Source organism: Carassius carassius, chromosome 41, assembly GCF_963082965.1.
Source record: "Carassius carassius chromosome 41, fCarCar2.1, whole genome shotgun sequence".
In the NCBI taxonomy this organism is placed as follows: domain Eukaryota; kingdom Metazoa; phylum Chordata; class Actinopteri; order Cypriniformes; family Cyprinidae; genus Carassius; species Carassius carassius.
The window spans coordinates 2,226,772-2,251,157 of record NC_081795.1 but is presented as its reverse complement, the minus strand read 5'-3'; the positions used below and the strand labels follow the sequence as shown (position 1 = coordinate 2,251,157).

The window sequence follows — 24,386 nt, the reverse complement described above, 5'->3', positions numbered from 1 at the left end:
CCGGTTCTTTTGCGCTCGACGTATAATGGCGTCATTTGCGATGATTGTAAGCTTTCGGTTTACCTGGGCTCATAACATTAGCACAGAATCAGTCTGAATCAATCACCAAAAGAATCAGTTCAGTTCAGACGCTCTGTGTGTCAGTCTGCTTCACGCTGAATCACTCATGTGCAGTATCATCAGCTCCTCGGTTCTCGAATCGGACACGTCTGACAGAAACGGTTCATGACTCGAGAACGAGTCAATCGTTCGTTCGTTATCTGGCTCGGCTCGGTGTTCATCTTTAGTTCTCTCTTCACAGCAGTTCAGTCAGTGTACTGTTTGAGTAAATGAATTACTCCGGGATATTGGTTTGTTTGAACTCAGAAGAAGTGTCAGCCACATTAAAAAAGTTAACAGTTTAAGTCATTTGTGGATTAATGCGTATTAGAGATGCGAACCGTTTAAAACGATTGAGTTCGATTTGGTGAACTGAATGATTCGTTCGCGAACCGGATATCCAGACTGCTTTGTTTTGAACTCTCTCACACAACAGACACGGAAGAGAAGACAATGCTGAATAAAGTCGTCGTTTTTGCTATTTTTGGACCAAAATGTATTTTCGATGCTTCAAAAAATTCTAACTGACCCTCTGATGTCACATGGACTACTTTGATGATGTTTTTCTTACCTTTCTGGACATGGACAGTATACCGTACACACAGCTTCAATGGAGGGACTGAGAGCTCTCGGACTAAATCTAAAATATCTTAAACTGTGTTCTGAAGATAAATGGAGGTCTTACTGGTTTGGAACGACATTAGGGTAAGTTATTAATGACATAAATTTGCTATCTGGGTGAACAAACCCTTTAATTTTTGAATGAACAATGCTAAAAAGATCCACAAATTATGCTTTTTTCACACAATGAGGCTTACGCAGATCAATCACAAAAAAATAAAAAATGATTGAAACCAAGATTTGGAAATAATGTAGCATGAGAGATTTACAAGCAATTTTTGACTGGGAAAACCAAATTAGGTAAAGGATTTTCAGCACAGCAGGGTTGGCTAACATAGGTCTTTTGTGAGAGTCAGTCGCTCTCTTTCTCTCAGCGGTGAGTAAATCAGCCTTGCTCAAATCAGCCCTTGCAAAATCAAAGCCAACAGCTTTGAGTCTACCTCATTAATCAAAGCGTCCCCTAGAAACAAGCCGCATACACCCTTGTCAAAACATGAGGACGTGTCTGCAGGGTGTGAAAGCAGCACCAGAGGCGGACAAAAATAGTTGGGAGATGTTAGCAAAAGAAGGACATAGAAGAGTTGTGGAGGGTATGTATGGCCTGTCAGCGGCTGCGTTCACACTGCAAGGCCTCGTGCACACAGCTAATATTTAGAAACAAATCTCTGAACTGTTTGTTATATTTAGATGTGAACATTTTGAGCATGCCAGAATGCACAATCAGAAGTGTTTTTGCCATCTGTATGTATGAAACAAGATCAGAATTGGTGCATATTAGCATTGACAATGCACACTGAGTCATGAAGAAAATAAAAGAATCCAGCATTAGTACTCTGTGTTCTTTCTTGCTTTGAGCCGTCTCATCTATCTGTGCCCAGACCGCTTTAGATGTATCATTGTGAGCAGCGTTCATTGTTTCTAATATGCCAGTTGCAAATTATTAAAGGAAAGCATTTCCAGCTCTGAATCAGAGGATGCACCACACACGCTTTAGAGCCTTCAGGCTGAAAAACTACAATTGAACTTTTCTGTTTTAAAAGAAACAACTGAACCATGAGAATTTGACTGACTTTTGATGCACTGAAAGTCTTAAGAATAAAAGCACAATGCCAGAATAACGAGCCCTGACGTTTCAGGAGCATTATTGAGTAAGCTGGTTGTCTCAGGGTTTTGATACAGTTTGGCATCTCTTTTATAGATCGGAAAACAACAATAACTTTTTGCAGTCATCTGCCATAAAATGACGTGGATCAAATAAGCTTCAACCAGTCATTAGCAATCAATCGACTGAACAAATCGATGGCAAATCAACCAAATTTCAGAAAAGTCACTGGCTCACAAAGTTTAGATCTTAGAAGCCAAAATCTTTCAAAAAATCTGTAACCCAGTATTTTGTAGAGGGGGGTCAAAATGACCATTTTCAAAAAAGCTTTGAAGCCAAATTACAGGTGGGGGAAATTATGCCTTTTCAAAGTTTCAATGGCTATTACTCGGCATGTATTAATGATCTCAATATCCATTTAGATTCTAATGGCTAACAAACGTTTCTTGTGGTATCTTTGTTCTCTAAATGGCTCTATATGGTTCAGTTTCACGGCTCAATGAATAAATTGTTGAGTTGTAATTGTTGAGTTCAGTTGAAATACACATTTTCAGTTGTCGAAACTAAATGTTGGTCACTTTGCATACAGTTGCTTTCCCAAAGAACATACATATCTGAGTGCCAAAATTATTATTTTTTCTAAGTTTGAGTGTCTGTAACATAAGAAGATATACGGATATGATTCCTTAACAGTATTTTCTTTTGGTATCTTAATTGTTGAATTGTACACATTTTCAGTGGTCAAAAACCAAATGTGGGACACTTTGAATACAGCTCATTCCTTATGTATTTTAAAAAGGAATGTCTGAAGAACAAATAATGTTAAAACTTGAAATGTATCTCGTTTACCTTTATCAATACAACTGCATAGAACAAACCTGACTGCCATAAATATTCCTTTTTCAAAGTTTGTGTGCCTGTAATTAAAGAAGTATTTAAAAAAAAATATCCAATCTCAATATCCTTTTAGATTCTAATTATTAACAAACTTTTCTTTTTGTATGTTTATTTTTTAAGGCCCCATATGGTTAAATCCCAGAGATATGGAGATTTAAATGTGCAAATTGTTTAATTTTATTCTCTTTCAATGACCAAAAAAATGTCCTTTGCATAGAGCTGATACTTACTGTATTTAAAGAAGAATGTCTGAAGAACAAATAATGTTGAAACTACGGTTCATGACCCCTCCTGCTAAAACCTGTCAGGCTTTCATTAGCAGTAATGATTGACTGACTGGATCCTTAACATGTTCCTCTCTGATCCTTCAGGAGAAAGAGGTGACCATCACCATGCCAAACGGAGAAACATCAGTGGCCACCGTGAGAATCTGGAACGAAACCGTGTCCAATTTGACCCTGATGGCGCTGGGATCATCCGCCCCTGAAATCCTCCTGTCGGTCATTGAGGTGGGTGAGAGTTTCAGATGATAAAATGTGCTAGTTGAGAAGCCCTTTATAACAATTAACTGCATAACCACTAATTACATTCACAGCAGATGGAGAAACCCTCATTAGTGTAGCCTGAGGTTTGACTATTTCATTAGCAGCGTTACCAAGTGGTGCTTTGTCTGATGATCAGTTCGTGTCGAAGCATGATCCATCCATAATTCATAGACTCATGTAATTTAAATATACATTTTGTGGCTTTTAGCTTTGTCTTTTAGCTATGAGAACTTTTTGCATTTTAAAATGTAGTCTTTCTCTCTTTTTTTTTTCTAATACAATAAACTTTATGAAATGAGAAAGTCCTAAAACTACCTGCTTCTGACTTCTTAAAACCATTACAAAAATTAAACATTATAAAAAAAAACTTGATGACTAAAACTAAAACATTCAATCAAGTATACGGACAAATTAACAAAAATATAAAAAAAAATTAAACCTAATTTTATATGTATCTCAATGATAGTAAAGTAACACTGTCTTTTTCTTTGTAGGTTTTTATTTTAATTTTTTTAATTTCTGAGTGAAAACTGTTTCTTTCTTCTTAATTTATGTTTATCAGTCTTAATCTGGTTTTCCCACCTGAATCCTGACCTGGATTTCTGCTTTTAGAGGGATTTTCATACCTTTTGTTGTTATTTTTATTTACCAGGGCCCTTTCAGTTTCCGTGGCATGTAAAACAGGACAACAAATTGTGTTTGATGCCCATGTTGATGGGTTAAACAGCTTATTGGCCCTTGATGGAGATAGTTAGTGAGATCCATGCTGTGTGAGATGTGGAGACCTCAGCTCTCGCTAATGAGGATCCAGATCCCGTTTATTAATGAGACAGAGTTCTCCTGGTTCATCCCTCGTCTGCCACTGCATGGAATCGACACGTCTGCCATCTCAGATCTGTGTAAGTCTGCCTGCGGGAGACATGCATCGCTGTGTCGGCCAACATTTAGCACATGTAGCTGAGCTTTATTGCCTCACATTTGTCTCTCATTGGTTTGTCACTCTGCATCCCAAGATCTAATGTGTTAGGACATCCGTCAGGCCACCGCACTTCACTCAAGGGTTTCACGTACACAGTATTGTTGTACTGCTAATGCATCTAAACAACGTAATCACAACTCATCATTGATCTTGAGATGTTGTGGTCTTTAGTGAAGGAAACAGTCAGGCAGAATATTTAGGGTATTTTTGTTATCAGAAGTGTGATATCTCATCGCAAGCTCAGCCAGAAAGCAGGCACAGGGTGAATTATCTGTTTGTCACAGACCCATCCCAAAGGCTAGCCGCTCTGAGCTGGAGTTGATGTAGAGGGATATCAGTGATAGAGCCACACACACACACACACTGATAACCAACACCTGCATGCTTCTTATTAGATTCTTTCTATTATATCTTCCCCAAGGACATTCGCTTCGTTTTCAGGGATGTTCAGTGAATGTAACATATCTTGCTTTCAATGCATTGAATGTTATTGAATGTGAACAACACCTACTGATCTGATGTGGAATGGAAAGTGACACAATCCACCTTTCGTTTAATTGTTCTGACTGTTAATTCATTTAATACAAGCTTTTAAACACTTATATGTTTGTATAGACTTAATGCTGCACTCCATTAAACTTGGAAAGACTGAATTTACTACGAAATCAGAAGTTTTATAATAATACAAATAAATGTAAAAAAACAACAACAATTAAATGGAAAACTTACAACTAAGTTGTAAATTCTTACAACTGAATTTACAACTAAGTACTAAAATTACTCAAACTTGAATAAAAAACTTAATTACTCAAACGTTATTTTTAAAAATGTAAAACTATGTTTTCTTTAAAATTTGTTGCATTATGTTGCATTTGCAATTAAGTGTAATACAAAAAGTAACTTAAAGTACTAAAATGACTGATTCTTGAATAAAAAATAGAAATATTTAAATTACTAAAACTAATACATAAGTACATAACAAAATTGCTAAAACTAAGTAGTAGAATTAAAAAAAAGAGTAAAATTAAAAAATGAAAATATGTAAATATATGCTCTTTTAAAATATTACTTAATAACAACATAGTTATTAATGCAAGAATAACACTGGTTTCAATCAATTGAAAGCTTTTATGTTTGGAATTCAAGCAATAAATCCTTTCTCTTTTATGTTTATTTAAATTTGTTATAAACAACTGCAATGTATAAAAGTATTCACAACAATTTTTTCTGTCGCTTGGTTTCTATTTTTGTTGTGTTGTGCTGAGTAGCCCCGCCCACAGTGAAATCTCATTGGCCCAAAATCCTTCTCCACATTAAAAATTGGATATATTATAATTGGCTGATTTTGTCATGTGTGTGTACTTCAGGTGTGTGGTCATGGTTTTGTGTCCGGTGAGCTGGGTCCGAGCACCATTGTGGGCAGCGCTGCCTTTAATATGTTTGTGATCATTGGAATCTGTGTGTGGGTGATTCCTGATGGCGAGTCGAGGAAGATCAAACATCTGAGAGTCTTCTTCATCACCGCATTCTGGAGTATCTTCGCTTACATCTGGCTCTACCTGATCCTGTCCGTCATCTCACCTGGAGTCGTGGAGGTGTGTGTGTGTGTGTGTGTGTGTGTGTGTGTGTGTGTGTGTGTGTGTGTGTGTGTGTGAGAGAGAGACATTGTATTTCTGTATGTGAGTGAATCTTACAAAGCCTGTCGAGATTAGATCTAGGTCATATTGCACCCCTAAAATGAACAACTTAAAATTAGTTGTTCTTTTTTTTTAATGGAAAATATGTACTTTTTTTAAACTTGAAATGTGACCTAGAGATGTTGTTGGAAAATACTCATATTTACAAGTACGATTTGTGGGCAACAAACAGTTTCTACCTTACCAACTTACAATAAATGAGTATAAATGTTGTTTATCTACTGGTACTTTGCTGTGTTGGTGTGTGTGTGTGTGTGTGTGTGCGTGTTGTAGGTATGGGAAGCTCTGGTCACTCTCTGCTATTTCCCCGTTTGTGTGATTCTTGCTTGGATCGCTGACCGGCGCCTCCTTTTCTACAAGTACATGTCCAAACGCTACCGTGCTGACAAAAGGACAGGGGTTGTTGTGGAGACAGAGGGGGACATGACCCCCAAAGGTATGGAGATGACGATGGATGGCAAGTTTCCATTGAGGGCTGGAGCTGTAGGGATCGGCACACAAGAACATTACCAAGATGGAACCAGCAACACAACAGGCACCATGGGGACTCTACCCAACTCCAACAGCACGACCGTTTACATGGACAGTGCCAAGGACCTGGACGAGAGCCGTAAAGAAGTGAGAAAAGACACACACTGTCATTTAAACATAAACATTTATACATAAATACTTGCGCATACAGTCATAAAGTTCACCACGGTCGACATGTTTCTCATACTGACAATCCGTATGGAGCCCCTAAAGAGACGAGGTGATGGGAGGAAAGAAATATTTCTATGCATTTGCATTCCCTCATAAAGATTTTGCGTTCCCCCAAGAAACCCTATGCAAAATTTATCTGAGTAATGCAATACTTTTGCAAGAGAACCCAAATACTTTTGTAAGAGAATGTTAAAGTTTTGCGAACAAATGCAAAAGCATGTAATTTTTCCTCCCATCTCATATTTTATCCCTTAGAGGCTTTTTCAAAATGAATGGTTCAGCCACAAACTGAAATAGTCTTTATTTTTTTAATAATACTGATGTCGTTCCAAACATGGTGAACATAAGAGGAGATGTTGGTCAGAATTTTTAAATGATAATTTTCCAAAAGAGTGACTGTGGCAGGCAAACTCCAGAAGAGAATAGCAAAAAATAGCCATAAAAAGTCCATACAGCATATAAGTGCTATATTCCAGTTTTTCTAAAGTAAAGTAAAAGCTTATTGTAAGGAATAGGCAAAAATTTTGTTGTTTCGGCAAAATCTTTCCCTGTGCTCTAGTTCTTAATTGTAATTCGCATTTGTGTATGAATCATGAAGTGTGAGAATCAATGCTGTTTGGTGTCATTCACGTCAAACCTGGCAGATTACATCAGAAGTTTGAATATGCCTAAGCTTTCAGATGTGCAATATATCGCTATTGTCAGGTTTGGTACAATATGATGGTGAGCAAGAGATGAAAGAACATTCATTACACTTCATTACAATTCATTACACCAGCCCATATTTTTTCCCCTTTCCTTAACCTTTTAATGTTCCTTGGCAGGTGATCCGTATCCTGAAGGAACTGAGGCAGAAATATCCAGATAAGGAGTTTGATCAGCTGGTGGAATTGGCCAACTACTACGCCCTCCTCCATCAGCAGAAAAGTCGTGCCTTTTACCGCGTCCAGGCCACACGCATGATGATCGGGGCTGGTAATGTGTTGAAGAAACACGCAGCTGATCACGCTCGCCGTGCTGTTGTGACAGGTGGTGATGAGGCTTTGGAGGAGGACGACTTGGCCACCTTTAGCAGAATCTCCTTCGAGAGTGCACACAGCCAGTGCATGGAGAACTGTGGCACCATCGCGATACCTGTGGTGTGTCGGGGAGGCCTGGGGGAGAGCACTTTCTATGTCGACTACTGTACAGAAGATGGCACAGCCAACGCCGGCTCAGATTATGAGTACTGCGAGGGGACGCTGGTGTTCAAACCGGGAGAAACCAGGAAAGAAATTAAGGTGAGGAGGAGTGAAAACAAATCCATGTGAAATCTTGTCTAGCAGTTGAAACGCTTTTACCTTGATTCTTTATGGTCAATAGTTGGTCCAAACTTGTCTAGAAGGAATTACCTGCTAGTTTAGGGGTGCACAGTGCTGCCAGCGTCCTGCAGAGTTTACCTCCAACAAACTTTCCTGGATGTTTCTTGTGAGTCTAAAGATCTTGATTAGCTGGTTCAGTTGTGTTTAATTAGGATTGGAGCTCAATTCTGCAGGTAAGTGGCTCTCCAGGAACAGGATTGAACACTACTGCTCTAGAAGGTCTGGTCTCGACTGGGATATCTTGTGTATCCAAACTTTGCATGAAAGTTGCTTTTTCTATGGATGTTTCTAAGATATCCACACCATACAGTTTGTTCCAGATGAAACTGATAGATGGTCATTAGCTGATCCAAGCTGGTTAACTACCTTTAATTGTTGAACTATCTGCTGATGGATCTGGTTTTGACTAGGGGAGGGTTTCAAGTGTCTGAATAAGAATAAGTAAGACACCAATGATTGATCATCAAAACAGTATTTCCATGAGCATTGAGTTTGTAGAAGTTGCTTTCTACATGAGTTTCTATAAACATGTCCACAGCATACACTTTGGTTGAGCTGAAACCTTGAGACGGTTTTACATGCTTTTTACCTTGGCCAAACGGGTCATATAAGGTCCAAGGTGGTCTAGCTGTTTGAACTACCTTATAGTGAATCTTGACGCAACTGGCATTGTCCCAATAATCCCAATTTTGTATGTAAGTTTTAAGTTTTCTAAGAATACTGCATGTCCACAGCACATAGTTTGGTCCAACGGAAACCACTAGATGGATTTACATGGATTCTACCTTGTACAACTTTATGGTCATTAGCTGGTCTTAGTTGGTATAGCTGGTTAATAAGTTGAACTACCTGCTAGTGGATCTAGTCCACTTTGCATTAAAGCTTCTTTCAATGTAAGTTTTCTAAGAACATGGCCACAACATACAGTTTGGTCCAGCAAAGTTCTCAAAAGCTTTAATCCACTGTACTGATTCTTGTACGTTCATTAATAGGAATCTTCAATGAACAGATTTCCCCAAGGAAAATGCTTTAGTATCTCAACAACAGCTTCCAAAGAAAAAAAAACTCTTTATCTTTTATGTAGTACACATCCTTTTAGACAAACGTCCGCTTCACTGAGATGGACAGGGACATGAATCCATGGCAACAGTGCTCTAATGTCTGTCATTTTTTGAGTGGCAATGATTGACCGTCTCTTTGCCAAAAAGACTGAGAGAGGATTCAGAGTGATGGACACATTGATCAGAAAAGTCAGATCTCTAGAAATCCATGTCCCTGTTGTATTTGTCTGAGAACTAGTTCTGTGCATGTTCTGAGGTTTACTGAAGTAAAACTGCTTTACTGAAAGTATTTCCGTCTTTCTAGGTGGGCATCATCGACGATGACATCTTTGAGGAAGATGAACATTTCTTTGTGCGTTTGCTGAACCTGCGTGTTGGTGATGCCGAGGGTATGTTTGAGAGTGACGAAACAGATCAGGCTCCCAAGGCCCAACTGCTGGAACCGCTGATGGTCACGGTCACCATCCTGGATGACGACCATGCGGGGATCTTCACTTTTACGGACCACCAGGTGCGAGTGTGTGAGAGTGTGGGTACCATGGAGGTGACAGTGGTCCGGAACTCCGGTGCCCGCGGGACCGTGATCATCCCATACCACACAGAGCCTGGAACAGCCCAAGGGGGAGGGGTCGACTACGAGGACACGCACGGAGAGCTGGAATTCACCAACGACCAGACAACGTGAGTGTAAAAAACACTAAGAAAAGTCAGAAGAAATCTGTGTCTGTGCAAAACTCACTTCCACAATGCTACAATGCAAGGGTGATTGATGATTGCCATGGCATCACTATGTAGTTGTTAAGCGTGTGAATCTTCATGGGTTTCACGATTCATGTCAACGATTCTGGGGTGTTGCTAGCATGTTCTGAGTGGTTGCTAGAGAGGTTCTAGGCAGTTACTAAGGTTGCTATATAGTTGCTAGGGTACAGTGGGAGGTTGCTTAAGTGTTTTGAATGGTTTCTAGTTACTAAGGTTGCTATATAGTTTTCTTTTTTTTGTGATCAACTGTTTGGTTGCTATATAGTTGATAGGTAGGCTAATGTGTTTTGAGTGGTTACTTGAGAGTTGCTAGCAGGGGTGTGCCCAAAGCCTAAATCCGTATTTGGAAAAGCATGGAAAATGACTGGCAAGTACCGCCACTCCGTAGTATACACAAAGTGATCATGAATTGCAAGAGAAAGCACTGATATTGCCTTTAGGGATTCCATAGTACAAATCATTTCCTTTCAAAACATGGTATTCGTCTTGGGGCACATGCTTAGTTGCAATGCAGTTTCTATGGTGTTTTGATTGGTTACTAGAAAGTTGTTAAGCAGTTGCCAAGGCATTCTGAGAGGTTGCTAACTGACCTAAGTGAGAGGAGTCCTGCACGTTGATGTCTTTTTTTATGGCTTAGTGTTCCTGTGGCTCAAGTGGTAGAGAATTGCGTTAGCAGTGCAAGGTTGTGTGTTCAATTCCCAGGAAACACATGTTAGGTAAAAAAATGTTAGCCTGAATGCACTGTAAGTCGCTTTGGATAAAAGTGTCTGCTAAATGCATAAATATAAATATATGGCTTGGATTTTCCTCCAGTGTGGGAATTTTTCACCTGGTGGACAGTAAAACAGGTGAAAAAAATCTCAAGTTTCTTAGTAACTTCCTAGTAACCATTCAGGACACCCTAGATCCTGTGTCTAATCTCCTAGTAAAGTAACAGCACATACCTACCTCTCTTTTGAGATATTATACATGTTTAGTAGGGCTTGTTCAAATCCCCAGATTATGAGTGATATTGAAAGTGATGCTTGGGTGCTTATTATGTGTGGGTCAGTAAGATCATTAGAGGAGGCATCGCTTCCCTCTGTCTGGAGTATTTTTTATTTTCTTTGCCGGATGAACGTGACACTGTCTTACATTATTGATGAGCTCTAAACATTACGATTTTCCTGTGTCAGTGATGGGGGTGAATACAGGTCCACCACTCAACAAACCACTCAACAAATTAGTGTCCTTACAAAGCATAGCTCTATGGATTTAGTTCCAATGTGCAATGAGGTTTATAATTGCACATTTTATTGTAAGCGGGAGGATTTGGTGGGGCGGGGTGGGGGGGTTATGAATGTGGATTTGTCTGGATTATGAATGTGATTAAATATTGACATGCAGCCTCTCAAGGTGATTTGAACGCTGACATTTTCCATGATTAGTCTGAGCATGTTTTTGTGCCTTTGTGTATGAGTGTGTGTTGTTCATTCAGCAGCTCTTTTAATGTGATTTCATCTCAGGGTAGAGCGCTGTTCGTGACCCCAGAGGAACAGCATTAAGTATTTATAAAGCCCTGTGTGTGTTGTGTAACTGTGTGTTGTGTAACTGTGTGTGTGTGTGTGTGTGTGTGTGTGTGTGTGTGTGTGTGTGTGTGTGTGTGTGTGTGTGTGTGTGTGTGTGTGTGTGTGTGTGTGTGTGTGTGTGTGTGTGTGTGTGTGTGTGTGTGTGTGAGTGTGTCATTTTGCAGATTTCTGACATTTTCCTATTTAGTCGCAATTTAGTCACTTGTCCCAGTAATCAGTGTGAAACTTCAAAGCCAATACCTAAATGTCTGATTACTTGTTTTTGTTTGACTGTGTGTTTGTATCTGTGTGTGTCTTCAGTCAGACCCTTCAGGTGAGGATCATTGATGATGAAGAGTATGAGAAACATGAGAATTTCTTCATCGTTCTTGAGGAACCGCGTTGGCTGAAGAGAGGAATCTCAGGTGTGTGTATAGTATGTGTGTTGCACTGTAAAGACTATGAGATTAACTCTATTAGATTTTAGAGTGGTTTTGAGTGTTCATATGACATTCGGGTTCAAGTGGTTTCTGATACATTTGTCTCCGCTCCCAGCCCTAATGAGCTGCCTTCCTAGACCGCATTTTTAGGTTTCATAGGTGTGTTCCTGGAAATGATGCTGCTTTATAAAATACCTTGTTTTTGACCAAAATGTAAATGCACATATATACAATAAATATAATACTAATAAAAAGAAAAAAAAAGTTATAATTAATATAAATAAAGTACAATAATAAATATATTTAATTCATAAACATATATTTAAATTATAATTGTATAAATATATTCAATTCAACTCTTTTTTTATATTTTTATTTATATATTAAACTATGTTTTATTCCATATTAAAAAGTAATAATGAAAAAATAGTTTTTATTAAATAAAAATATAATATTTCACCCAATATCTGTGTATGCTTTTATCATTTCAGTAATAATAATAATATTCATCATCATATTAAAATAGATTATTTATTATTGTATTACTGTAGATTAATTATTAGTTTTGTTTTGAAATTATAAGAAAACATATACAGATATTGGGTATTAAGAAGAAGATTAATCACCGTCATAAACCACAACAAAAGGATGAAGAATTTATAGGTTTTGGAATATATTTGTTAGCCTAGCAACCACTCAAAAATGAAATGCATGCATGTATAATTTCTGTTTGATGTTAATGCTGATTTGACATTGAAATGAGATGTTGAAAGTCGCTCATGCTCCTGTATCACTGTAAAATAGCAGCCGGAGGGTGTTTCTAAGATGGTCACCAAATGCACTGAATTGCCTTAATTAAAGAGACTTTGCTCTGCTGGAGTCGACTATTTGACACTAATGGATTCAGCTGTTTGCAGTAGTGTTGCTTACGTGCGTGATGTGAACAGACTACTTGTCTGAGCCTTTCAGATCATGTCATTTATGAAACGCTGTTTTTGCTATACTGTACGATGCTGTTTTAGTATTCAGAGACGCAGCTCACTAGGGTTTGAAGCAGAGCCACAGTCATGGGATACATACATGTAGATGTGTGTGCCTGTGTGTATATATATATATATATATATGTGTGTGTGTTTAATGGAGTAAACTCATCTCCAGCACTAACTCCATCTCTTTTGTCCCTTCTTACGTCACGCAGCCCTGCTGCTGAACCAAGGTAAGGTTTCAGATCAACCTCTGGTCAAATGACGTGTCCACACTAGCCCTCATGTTACACACTCAGCAGAGAGGAGAGATGGGCTAAAAGCTTCTCTAAACCCATGAGAGATGTGATTACGGAAAAGTGGAATCAAATACAGACCGTTGAGAGAAAGAGAGTTCAAAACATTAGACAGAAAGTAAAAAAAATTCTCAATGGAAGTTGTCACACTCCAATCAATTCCAAATTATACTCACTCTGTTACTGAAGCATAATGGGTTGTGGATGACATTTTAGTTTGTAGATAACCAATCGTGCACACATGCATTCAGAACGTCTCTCAAAGCTTGTGTTGTTTTGTATCGTGCTGTGATACATGGCGTCTTATCGATCAGTGGAGCTGTTGTGTTTTTGATTGACAGGTAGGGGGTGTGCCCTCCATTTCCAGTCTGTTGTATCTCATCCATTCTATTCTGTCTTTGTCCTTTCTTTCATCATCTCTGGCTACCAGAGGATCCGGAGGGACAGATGACTGTGGAAGAGGAGGAGGCCAGGAGGATAGCGGAGATGGGGAAACCTATCCTGGGGGAGCACAGCCGGCTGGAGGTGGTGATCGAGGAGTCCTATGAATTTAAGGTATCACTGCTGAAAACACTGAATATAGTCTGCTTTTTATTTTATTTATTTATTTATTTATATATATATATATATATATATATATATATATATATATATATATATATATATATATATATATATATATATTTTTTTTTTTTTTTTTTTTTTTTTTTTTATATATAATCTTTATTATTATTATTATTATTATTTAATTACATTTTATTTTCCTCTGAATTTTCTTTAAGGTTTCACATATTTTATTTAATCGAAGAGTCCTATAAATTTACTGTAAGGTATCTGAAAACATGTTTTTATTAAATATTTACAAATATTGTATTTTATTATATTTTGTTTTATTAAAAAAAAAAAATAAAAGCATGATGGATTGTACATCTGTATCTTCCAACCCTAGTCCTCCATCTGTTCTGTACATGACAAGAGGCCACATGGTAAAATCATGCATGCTGAACAGATCTTCATGTACAATGTTCAGCAGAGCTCTATATATAGATTATGTGTATATGGCATGAAAAATGCACATCCATCAGTCATACTGGCCCACAGTTTAAGATTCCCACATGATATATTCCTACACATGATGGTTAGATTTATTTTTTATTTTTTTACATTTGCAGTGGATGATTTTCAATTATAACGGTTATGAATAATGGCAAAAATATAATTTACGTAATGATTACCCAGGGTGAACTGATGCATTATTATTGTTTATGAGAACAAATGTTGATGGTTGATGAAATTCTCATCTGAAAACATTACATTAAAATAATTTCTTTTTTAGAGTGTTATAAATAAGGGTCAGTGGTGCTAAACAAACAGCTGTCAGCTTCATTAGATATGTCAGGATAGTATTATTCATTGCCAGCACTTCAGAAGAGAGAGTGCAAAGAGATTATAAAAATATTTCAATATGTTCACATAACAGTAGGATGTGATCCAAATCTGACATTCATTTTTTAAATTGTGAACAAGGAAAATCACATTGAATCTGATTTTATCACATCTAAAATAGTATTATTATTATACCATATAATATTTAATTAATTTAATTATGATATGCCTTTATTGCAATTTGTTATATATTTTTATTATTTTGTTAACATGAAAAATCGCAACAATAATAATAATAATGCATAAATTATATTATGCCTTTATATATATATATATATATATATATATATATATATATATATATATATATATATATATATATATATATATATTAATTTAATTATATATAATTATTCTTGTGAGCAGGAAAATCTGATATTTTCAATTATATATTTGATATTTTTAGTTAGAATAATACCAATAAATAAGTTTTTTGTGTTTTGTTTTGAAAAATCTAATGCTGTGTACATAATAATTGTTCATCATATTAAATTATATAATGAAGTTTGTTATTAATGTTGATAACAGGGTCCAAAGCCTCACATAAAAACTAAATCTAAACCGAGCAGAAAATCTGAGTTGGGCTGTGAATGGTGGGAATGTTTGAGTGATTGGTGCTGTGTTTCAGAGCACTGTTGATAAACTGATCAAGAAGACGAACCTGGCGCTGGTGATCGGGACTCACTCCTGGCGAGAGCAGTTCGTGGAGGCTGTGACCGTCAGTGCAGGTCAGATGTTCAGCTGATCTCTGAAGTATACACACTGTATACATTTCACTGCCTCAGCAATTCAGACTTAATAAAACACTTAATGAGGCTCTTACGTTCTCAAGCTGCTCTTTAAAAAAGCTCATAATAAGTCTCAGAAGCTGCAGCAGTGCACGCTCTGAAAGCAAGAGCTCACCTATTAATGATGTTTTAGGAAGAATTTGTAATGATGTTTAGAAGTGTAGAATTTACAGTGTGCCATTTTCTGTAATGATAAAAAAATTTAAAAATGAAAAAAAAAAAACGTTTGTTTCTTGAAATAAAATAAATGTTAACTGAAATATAATGAATATATATATATATGTGTGTGTGTGTACAGTATGTATAAAAATATATATTTTCCATCAAATAAAAAACTTAAATTTAAATAGTTTTCAAAAACTATATAGATGTAAAAACTACTTCTAGTGACAAAAACACACTGTAAAATTATTAAAGTAAATTATTTCAGCTAGTTGCCTATGCAGCATTTCTATTTTTAATTGTTTAACTTATACTAAAATAATTAAAACTATATATATATATATATATATATATATATATCTATATATATATATATATATATATATATATATAAATATAATATACTAGGGAAAAACTGTTAGCCTGAATGCACTGAAAGTCGCTTTGGATAAAAGCGTCTGCTAAATGCATACAATTATTTATTTCAAATTTATATATATATAGTTTAAAATTCAAACGGATGATATAAAAATACACACTAAAATATAAAATATTAATAAAAAACTATAATAGTATGTCAATGATACTGTAATAACACAATACACATTTTTGGAAATTGTAAACAAAGATTATTAAGGTATGATTTAGAAGATAATATATTTCATTCTTTCTGCTTTAAAATTCTCAAAACTTTCTGCTGATTCTTTGCAAATATTTGCTGTACTAGCAATTTCTGAGTGAAAATAGTTCTAATAGTTATTAGTGAAATAGTTATTTCGTTTTTTGGAGACATCCAGTACACTTCTAATTCCATGGACATCTAGGTATATTGAGGAAAGTTGTCTTCAGTGATGCGATCCTCCCATCTGGTGGTTTGTCACGGTAATGACTGTGCATGTAGAATCGTCCAGCGCGGTTTAATTTGGTAATTATGCGTGGCATCCTCAGGCGACGGGGATGAAGATGAAGAGGAGGGTCGAGAGGAGCGTCTCCCGTCCTGCTACGATTACATCATGCACTTCGTGACGGTGTTCTGGAAGGTTCTGTTCGCGTTTGTTCCGCCCACGGAGTACTGGAACGGCTGGGCCTGCTTTGTGGTGTCCATCATTGTAATCGGTCTCCTCACGGCCGTCATCGGAGACCTGGCGTCACACTTCGGCTGCACCGTGGGCCTCCGGGACACCGTCACCGCGGTGGTGTTCGTGGCCCTGGGCACTTCTATCCCAGGTGTGCTTGACACAATGACACTTCAGCCACACACTGTAAAATCTCTGAATGTCCCTGCAGTAGATTCAGAAAAATGCTCAACACACACTTTTCACTTGATAAAAATAACACATTTTAATTTTGTACAGTACATAAAAGTAAAACAAAAAAATGTTTTCTACATCCAGTCTTCAGTGTCACATGATCCTTCAGAAATCATTCTAATATGTTGATTTGCCGCTCAAGAAATATGTGTTATTTTTATCAATGTTGAAAATAATTGTGCTGATGCATATTTTTGTGGAAAATATTATTATTATTATTATTATTATTATTATTATTGATGATGAATAGAAATTTCAAATAATTTTAAACAAAAACCATTTGTCATGTTATTTAAATGTCTTCACTGTCACTTTTGATCAACTTAATTTATACTTTATGAATAAGATAATTAATTAATTACACAAAACCAGTTATAAGGGTAAATTGTTTTAAACTGATATTCAAACACACTCTGTAATCTGGATGAATAAGATTTCCATTGATGTAAGGTTTATTAGAATCGGACAATATTTGGCTGAGATACAACTATTTGAAAATCTGGAATCTGAGGGAGCAAAAAATTCTAAATATTAAGAAAATCTTCTTTGATTAAGTTCTAATTAAGTTCTTAGCAATGCATATTACAAATCAAAAATTCATTTTTATATATTTATGGTAGGAAATGTAAAAAATATCTTCAGGGAACATGATCTTTACTTAATATTTTAATGATTTTTGGCATAAAAGAAAACTCGATCATTTTGACCCACACAATGTATTTTTTTGGCTATTGCTAAAAATATACCCCAGCGACTTAAAACTTGTTTTGTGCTCCAGAATCACATTTTTGACATGTTTATATTACAATTTAGTGAAAGTAAGTGACACATGCATCATGTACGCAAAGCTGCGAAAATTCACATTAAAACTTATTTTGCATTATAGCATTATTATGAATGATTATATCAAGTGTAAATATCTAATGCATTGTCTTTTCAAATATATTTATTATTTTTTTATATTATATAAAATCAGAAAAGATCTAGAATTCTCGGATAGGTTATTGGCTGATCTTTACCATTTGAAAATCTGAAATATTAGCCAGGTTATCGACGTGACTGATGTGTGTATTTTCTCATGCTCTCTGACGCTCTCCTTCAGACACATTCGCCAGTAAAGTCGCTGCTACTCAGGACCAGTATGCAGACGCCTCCATCGGAAACGTCACGGGCAGCAACGCGGTCAACGTGTTTCTGGGCATCGGCGTGGCCTGGTCCGTGGCAGCGGTGTACTGGGCCGTCCAGGGAAAGCCCTTTAACGTGGATCCCGGCTCGCTGGCCTTCTCCGTCACCCTCTTCACTATTTTTGCCTTTATCTGCATGGGGGTGCTGCTCTTCCGCCGTCGGCCGTCTATCGGCGGAGAGCTGGGCGGCGCTCGTGTCCCGCGTTTGCTCACTACACTCCTCTTTCTGGGTCTGTGGTTCCTCTACATCCTCTTCTCCAGCCTTGAGGCCTACTGCCATATCGAGGGCTTCTGAAAGGAGAAACAGGGAGCAAACACCACCACACACTTATATCTACAAATAAATCGAAAGGGGGTTTGAGGCTCTATAAGCCACATAAATCAACACACACACACACACACTTACAAAACACATCGTTGAATGCACTAATGCAGATCATTCAACTTAGACGAGACCTGGAGGAGAATCTGAGATGGATGATGTTGGAGAGAGAGTTTGTGAAAAAGGAAGCAAAGCGTGTTGCAAAAGAAGGAAAAGATGAGTAGAAGGTGGGAGCGACGCTGTAAAATAGTCAGACTTATATCTTTTCGTTTCTCGAGCTCAAAGGCAGAACTGACGACTTTTGTTGTCACGCAACAGGTCTTTTTATGGTTTAGGGGCACAGTAAATCCGAGGAAAGATAAAAGGTGTGTTCAGAACAATAGTGATGGCATTTTAGAGGCTAATGAAAAGGCGCCAGCAGTCGAGCTGCTTAACAGATCAGAAGTTGTGCATCATTCTGTACTAAAGCAGTCATTTATGATTGTCGCTCGATAGATTGTATGATATGAGCTCTTGAGTTAAAGCAAGACAGGCTGAAAGTTGTGTGTCACACTAGACTTCAAGCATGGGAAATTACTTTAGTCCCTGCAGTGAATATGTGCAGTGGGACATGATGTCATTCTCTAGGGCTTCTCATTTTAATAAGTAATAAAATGTAACTAATAATACAGTCTAGTGTGACCGCACCTAACTTTTAAATTATAGCGTACGAACCTGTTTACTAATGTTGCCAATGTTTCACCTGCTTGATGTTTGTCGGAAGGAGCAAACTCAAAAACTTAAGTTACTAGTAATGTGAAGGGAATGATAAATAACAAAATATTGGTTTTGCATAAATATTGTCCATAAATCGGTCAGAGGAAGCTGCTGCAAAAACAATTTATAAGTGACACAATAAGCAGACCAAGACTTTCAGTTGTGCCCTGAAATGACGAAAATATTTTGCTTTTTAATATTGTTTTTGGTTAATAATTAAATGAAATGTAAATATCCAACACAAAATATTATTATATTATATTATATTCAGAATCTTCAGACAAGTTGGCCAGTTTATCAGCTTTATTGTTATGTATGTTCACCACTGATGTCCATATTTTCTCCCTTTTTCAGACACATCAGACTCAGTTGTGCCCTACAATAACACATAATAACAAAAAGATTCCAGGAATCTGTATTAGGCAGCAAAATAGTGGCTTAAGACTAGAATAGAGCAACAGTATCTCATAGATAGAAGAATAACTGAAGATGGAGTTAGAAAGTTGTCCATTAAAAACATGAGTCTCAATATTCTGCTAGATTATCTTTCATCTGATCAGGCCATTTTGACCTGATATGTCTTTATCTTTACTTAATATTTTTTAATTGGGTGTTCTTCTGAGTCGCATTGAATTTAGATATTTTTTACATGAATACTTATTCTACACCTCAACATTCCCTGGAATTCAACGAATGAATCATCTTATGACATCACAATGACCATTATCTTCTGAAACGGAACACTGGTCGTCGTAATGATTCCAATCTTCGGTTGTTACATTCATTCTGCACTGTCTGCTGCCTAAAGACAATGGAGTTCCTCTTTTAAAAGTGTCAATGTAAAAAATCCATGAGAAAACACTTGCCGTTATCTCCATACGCTCAAGCGTCGAACCACTGGGATGTTCAAGAAACTCTTTTCCAATTGCAGTGTTCATAGTATGCTAGGGAAAAAAACTCTGTTGATGCTGAATTGGTACTGTCAAAGCAAATGTGAGAGTTTCTCTTCTCTACACAGGTTTATTCGAAGAACAAATGATTTAGGTGTCAGCTTTACTTCGGTGCAAAATCTGAAGCATGTTCATGCTCATTCGATGCATCCAGTGACTTTACAAGTTCTCATAGCAAAGCACTAAAGTCAAAATGTCACTGTACAGTTTCTCTCAGCATTATGTGAGCTTGTCTGGGGCGTCTTGATAGAGCTGCGTATTGATTGGTTCTTTATAAACTCATTAGCTGACTAGTCCACTCATGATGTGTGGAGCTGAACGCTGATTGGTCCCTGACGGATAAACAATAAAATGTTGTTTACTCATAGAGAACTCAGGATTGTGTGTACTGTATATGTACGTTAAAAGTGTTTTTATGTCCAGTCCAAAGAATTATGTGTAAAGCTGTGTGGTGTGTGTGTACTGTTCTCTTGCTATACTTCAGAGCTGTACTTTTGTCTGTTGTCTAGTCAGTCGAAATGCATGATGCAGTGCATATTGGCAGAACTATAACGGCATGCTTTGACTCTGAAGACATGCATGAATTTGAAGTTTACAATGTTTGTTACTAAAAGGGACAAACGTGATGGCTGCCTATGTCAGATCTCTTTTGTAATATTTTGGTGTGAGATCAGTACTTAAAGGAATAGTTCTCTCAAAAATGAAAGTTTGCTGAAAATGTAATTATTCTCTGGTTGTCCAAGATGTAGATGAGTTTGTTTCTTCATGAGAACAGATTTTGAGAAATGTAGATCAGCAGTGGATGCTCTGCAGTGAATGGGTGCCGTCAGAATGAGAGTCCAAAAAGCTGATAAAAACATCACAATAATCCACAACAATCCAGTCCATCAATTGACATCTAAAAAAAGTGAAAAGCTGTGTGTTTCTAATTAGCAAACCTTCGTTAAGTAGTTTTATATCTTCAAACCATTGCTTTAGAGCTTAAATAGGAGTCCCCTAGCTGTTTATAATTTAGCTTTCTCCACTTAAAAAGTAATCTCATCTCATCTGAATCAGGATAGAAATATGCATTTATCAAGCACCATTTACAAAACAGTTCTAAACAAATATGTTGGTGGATTTTGATGTGAGAGGACAACAAGAGATTGACTTTTTTTCCTCTGGAAAAATGTTTTTATGGATTATGGACATTGGCTAGAGCAAATGGTGTAAACTCAAAATACCAGAATTGTTTCTTACAAACACGCAGTTTTTGGCTTCACAAGATGTAAATTGATGGACTGGAGTGCTGTGGATTACTTGTGGATTATTTTGATGTTTTTATCAGCTTTTTGGACTCTCATTCTGACGGCACCCATTCACTGCAGAGGATCCATTGATGAGCAAGTGATGCAAGAAAGAATCTCATCTACATCTTGGATGGCCTGAGAGGGATTACATTTTCAGCTAATTTTCATTTTTCTATACTTTAATTTACAAAATGTAACTTATTTAAATGCAGAATGTTGAATTCTTTTCAAGAATGTCTCGTGGTAAAAAAGGGGGGGGGGTGCATAATTTTCCACATGCTTTGCCTCACATTTTTTTCACATTGAACGACTTTCACCTTTGTTAAAAGTTCACCAGAGAGAAAAATGCTCTGACTTAGATGTTGTGCAAATGATAAAGAATGAAATCTTGTTTTAGACATGCTCAACATCAGCATCAACTTAAACAGGCTTAAACAGACAGTTAATCACTAGGTAGAAAATTCATCAGTTGAAAATTGAGAAAAAAATTTATTTTCTTTAACAGAGATTTTCATAATTTATATCTGAAACCCTGAAGAATGGGGTCAAACACTAAATCCTAGATTAGCAGAATCGGTTTTGTGTCCAGTTATTGCCTTAAGAGACTTATTATTTAACATTTCATAGTTGTATCTGTATTGTATTACATGTTAATGTGTTTGTTTTCTCTGAGTATAACAAACCAAATTTATTGAGACAAATTGTGCAATATGCGAACCTACCCTGAGCAACCAGCATTGCGTTTAACCCTTCAGTGATATTTGGTGCCTATCCTGGCCCCTTCGCTTGCTTCAAGGTTTTCTTTATTGCATGTACGCTATTTCTTCTTAACGCTACAGACAGAAAGTGCAATAAAGCTGACAAATGACAAGAAGAGTCATAGAGATTTTCTAAGTTAGTTAATGTTTAGGTTTATCATCACTGATCTTATGTTTTTGGTCTATTGTTGATCTGTAAAAATCACCCATTGCCCTGAATGTCAGACGTTTACTCTTTTTACGACTCTGTTCATGTGGAAAGCTTTGGAAAACTTTTTGGAAAACGACTGTGACATTTTCGGTAGGTGATTTTTCTATTTCCAAGTGTACTCAAATTGATAGGAATCTAGTTAGTTATAGATGTAATAGTTTTTGATAACTATTTCCAAGATGTTTAGATATTCTCAGTAGGGTTACTTGGGTTGCAAGTAATCACTGTATGTTGTCTGATAATTAAGATTCCATTAGCAGTGTTTATTAATGCAGCAAATTCATCTTTACGCTAAATCCTCACACCTATCTATCTATAATTAGTTTTTCTAATGAATTACAAGTAATGTCTCTGTAAAACAGTTTCTTGTACACTGGGCCAAAGGCTATTTCTATGTATTAATTTATTTACAAGGAATTTAACTGATGATAACAGAGTGAAATGCACTGTAGCTATGACTGTCTCGTCTGTCTCGACTGTGAAGGGCATGTTCATTGGGTAAAAGGCCATCTTGGCTTTTTGCAAAACACATCTTCATGTGTTCTGGTGATGATGTTGCATTTCTGATGTCCACCAGTGGCTGGACGGTGTTCATTACTGTAAATGTGAAGTTATACATCTGCCTCTAATGTACAAAATGCATGAAGTACCTGTTTGCATGCATGAGCTGTTATCAGTGTCAAAGTTTACATTTATATCCCATCTTTCGTTTCTTATTTTGCAATTTTTATTTTACATGCAGGTATTTTTTCACCCAATTCAACAGAGATATTTTAGAAAGATTTTAGAATAGAATCGGAAGTGGGGAAGATAACCTATTGACAAACAGTTTGTTACATCTTAATTTCTGCCTAGAGAAATGTGAAAAACATGTATTATTTTCCATGCTAAAAAATTTTTTGTCTTGTTGTCCTCACAGTTTTGTATGTTGTCTGTGTCGACCCCAAACTGGTCTTGTTCTCTGCCTTGTTTTTGTGCACTTTTATCTGTGTTTGTGATCATTCTCTTCTGCCTGTTAAATTATGACGGACAATGTCCAAAATGATGTGACATTAATTTTTATATATATATATATATATATATATTTTTTTTTTTTTTTTTTTTTTTTTTTTAAATTTTTTATGGAAGTATAAAAAGTCAAGATAAATTTAAAGGCGGAGGAGAATTTTATTTGAAGAACATGGCATGATGTGTACTGTGTCCCAAGAAGAAAAAATTATGTAGCTGTTAGAGTTCAAGCAGACCTTACTGAATATAGCTTATTTTAAACATTTCCTGTCCTTGAGTGTTTTTTTGTTAACACACACACACACCACACACATATATATATATAATATTAAATATTATAAATAAATAGAGGATGCTGTAGATCCATGACTGTTCATTTGCACCAATCATGCAAATAGACACCAGAAAAAAGTACAGTCAAATGTCCAGATCAGAAAATTCACTAAATAAATCAAGTTTCATCTAGTGATCACAAAACAAAAAGTTCAGAGAGCTTGTGAATTAGCTAAGTAAGTTGTTGTAGTTCAGTTATTACGCTATTATTATTTTCCTGAAGGTATGACAGTGAGCTTTCCTTATTCATTACAAAATCATAAAAATTGAGAGACTCACTGACTCACACCATCAAAACTATTCCAGAAGTGTTTAATCTTAGAAATGGCACCCTGAACTGCTACACTGAAATGAATGCAACAGTTATTTCTTCTTGTTTAGCACATCTTAACTGCCCAGTTAAAAATAGACTATAATAATTCTTCTTAAACCACTATTTTAAATTTTTTCAGTTGAATTATTCTCTTAAAAAAGACTATTTTAACTCAAGTTAAAACTCAAAATTTGTTTTGTATACTTTATTAACGTTAATATCCTTAGTTCAAAGAGTGAGTTCAAATGATGCTGTGGGTGATTTGGGTACATTTTTTGTAATGTAATCTCCTTTTGGAACAAAGGTCCCTAATCTAATTTGTCTCTAATCTGTCACCTTATTCTCAAATTAAGAGGTAAATTAGCACACTTGATCGTGTTTTTGTACTTTCAGACCTAAACCACACATAGAAACCATCTGGCAACATTAAGAGGGAACAAACGTTTCATGCGCAACTAAAACACACA

General features: G+C 36.3%; 1 protein-coding gene across 3 annotated transcripts in view; it reads left to right on the top strand.

The window, feature by feature from the left end:
* Positions 1-18,709, top strand: part of slc8a2b (solute carrier family 8 member 2b) — an 85,610-nt gene extending 66,901 nt beyond the window's left edge. For 2 of the 3 annotated variants that reach the window (XM_059534004.1, XM_059534003.1), the window contains exons 3-13: positions 3,091-3,228; positions 5,611-5,838; positions 6,214-6,558; positions 7,467-7,922; positions 9,369-9,745; positions 11,692-11,795; positions 13,009-13,026; positions 13,520-13,644; positions 15,164-15,263; positions 16,434-16,712; positions 17,898-18,709. In XM_059534004.1, the coding sequence (XP_059389987.1) occupies positions 3,091-3,228; positions 5,611-5,838; positions 6,214-6,558; positions 7,467-7,922; positions 9,369-9,745; positions 11,692-11,795; positions 13,009-13,026; positions 13,520-13,644; positions 15,164-15,263; positions 16,434-16,712; positions 17,898-18,274 (2,547 nt within the window). In that variant the 3' untranslated portion in view covers positions 18,275-18,709. The remainder of the gene's footprint in view (positions 1-3,090; positions 3,229-5,610; positions 5,839-6,213; positions 6,559-7,466; positions 7,923-9,368; positions 9,746-11,691; positions 11,796-13,008; positions 13,027-13,519; positions 13,645-15,163; positions 15,264-16,433; positions 16,713-17,897) is intronic. The other variant, XM_059534005.1, reaches the window with a different exon arrangement.
* The last annotated feature ends 5,677 nt before the right edge of the window (positions 18,710-24,386 follow it).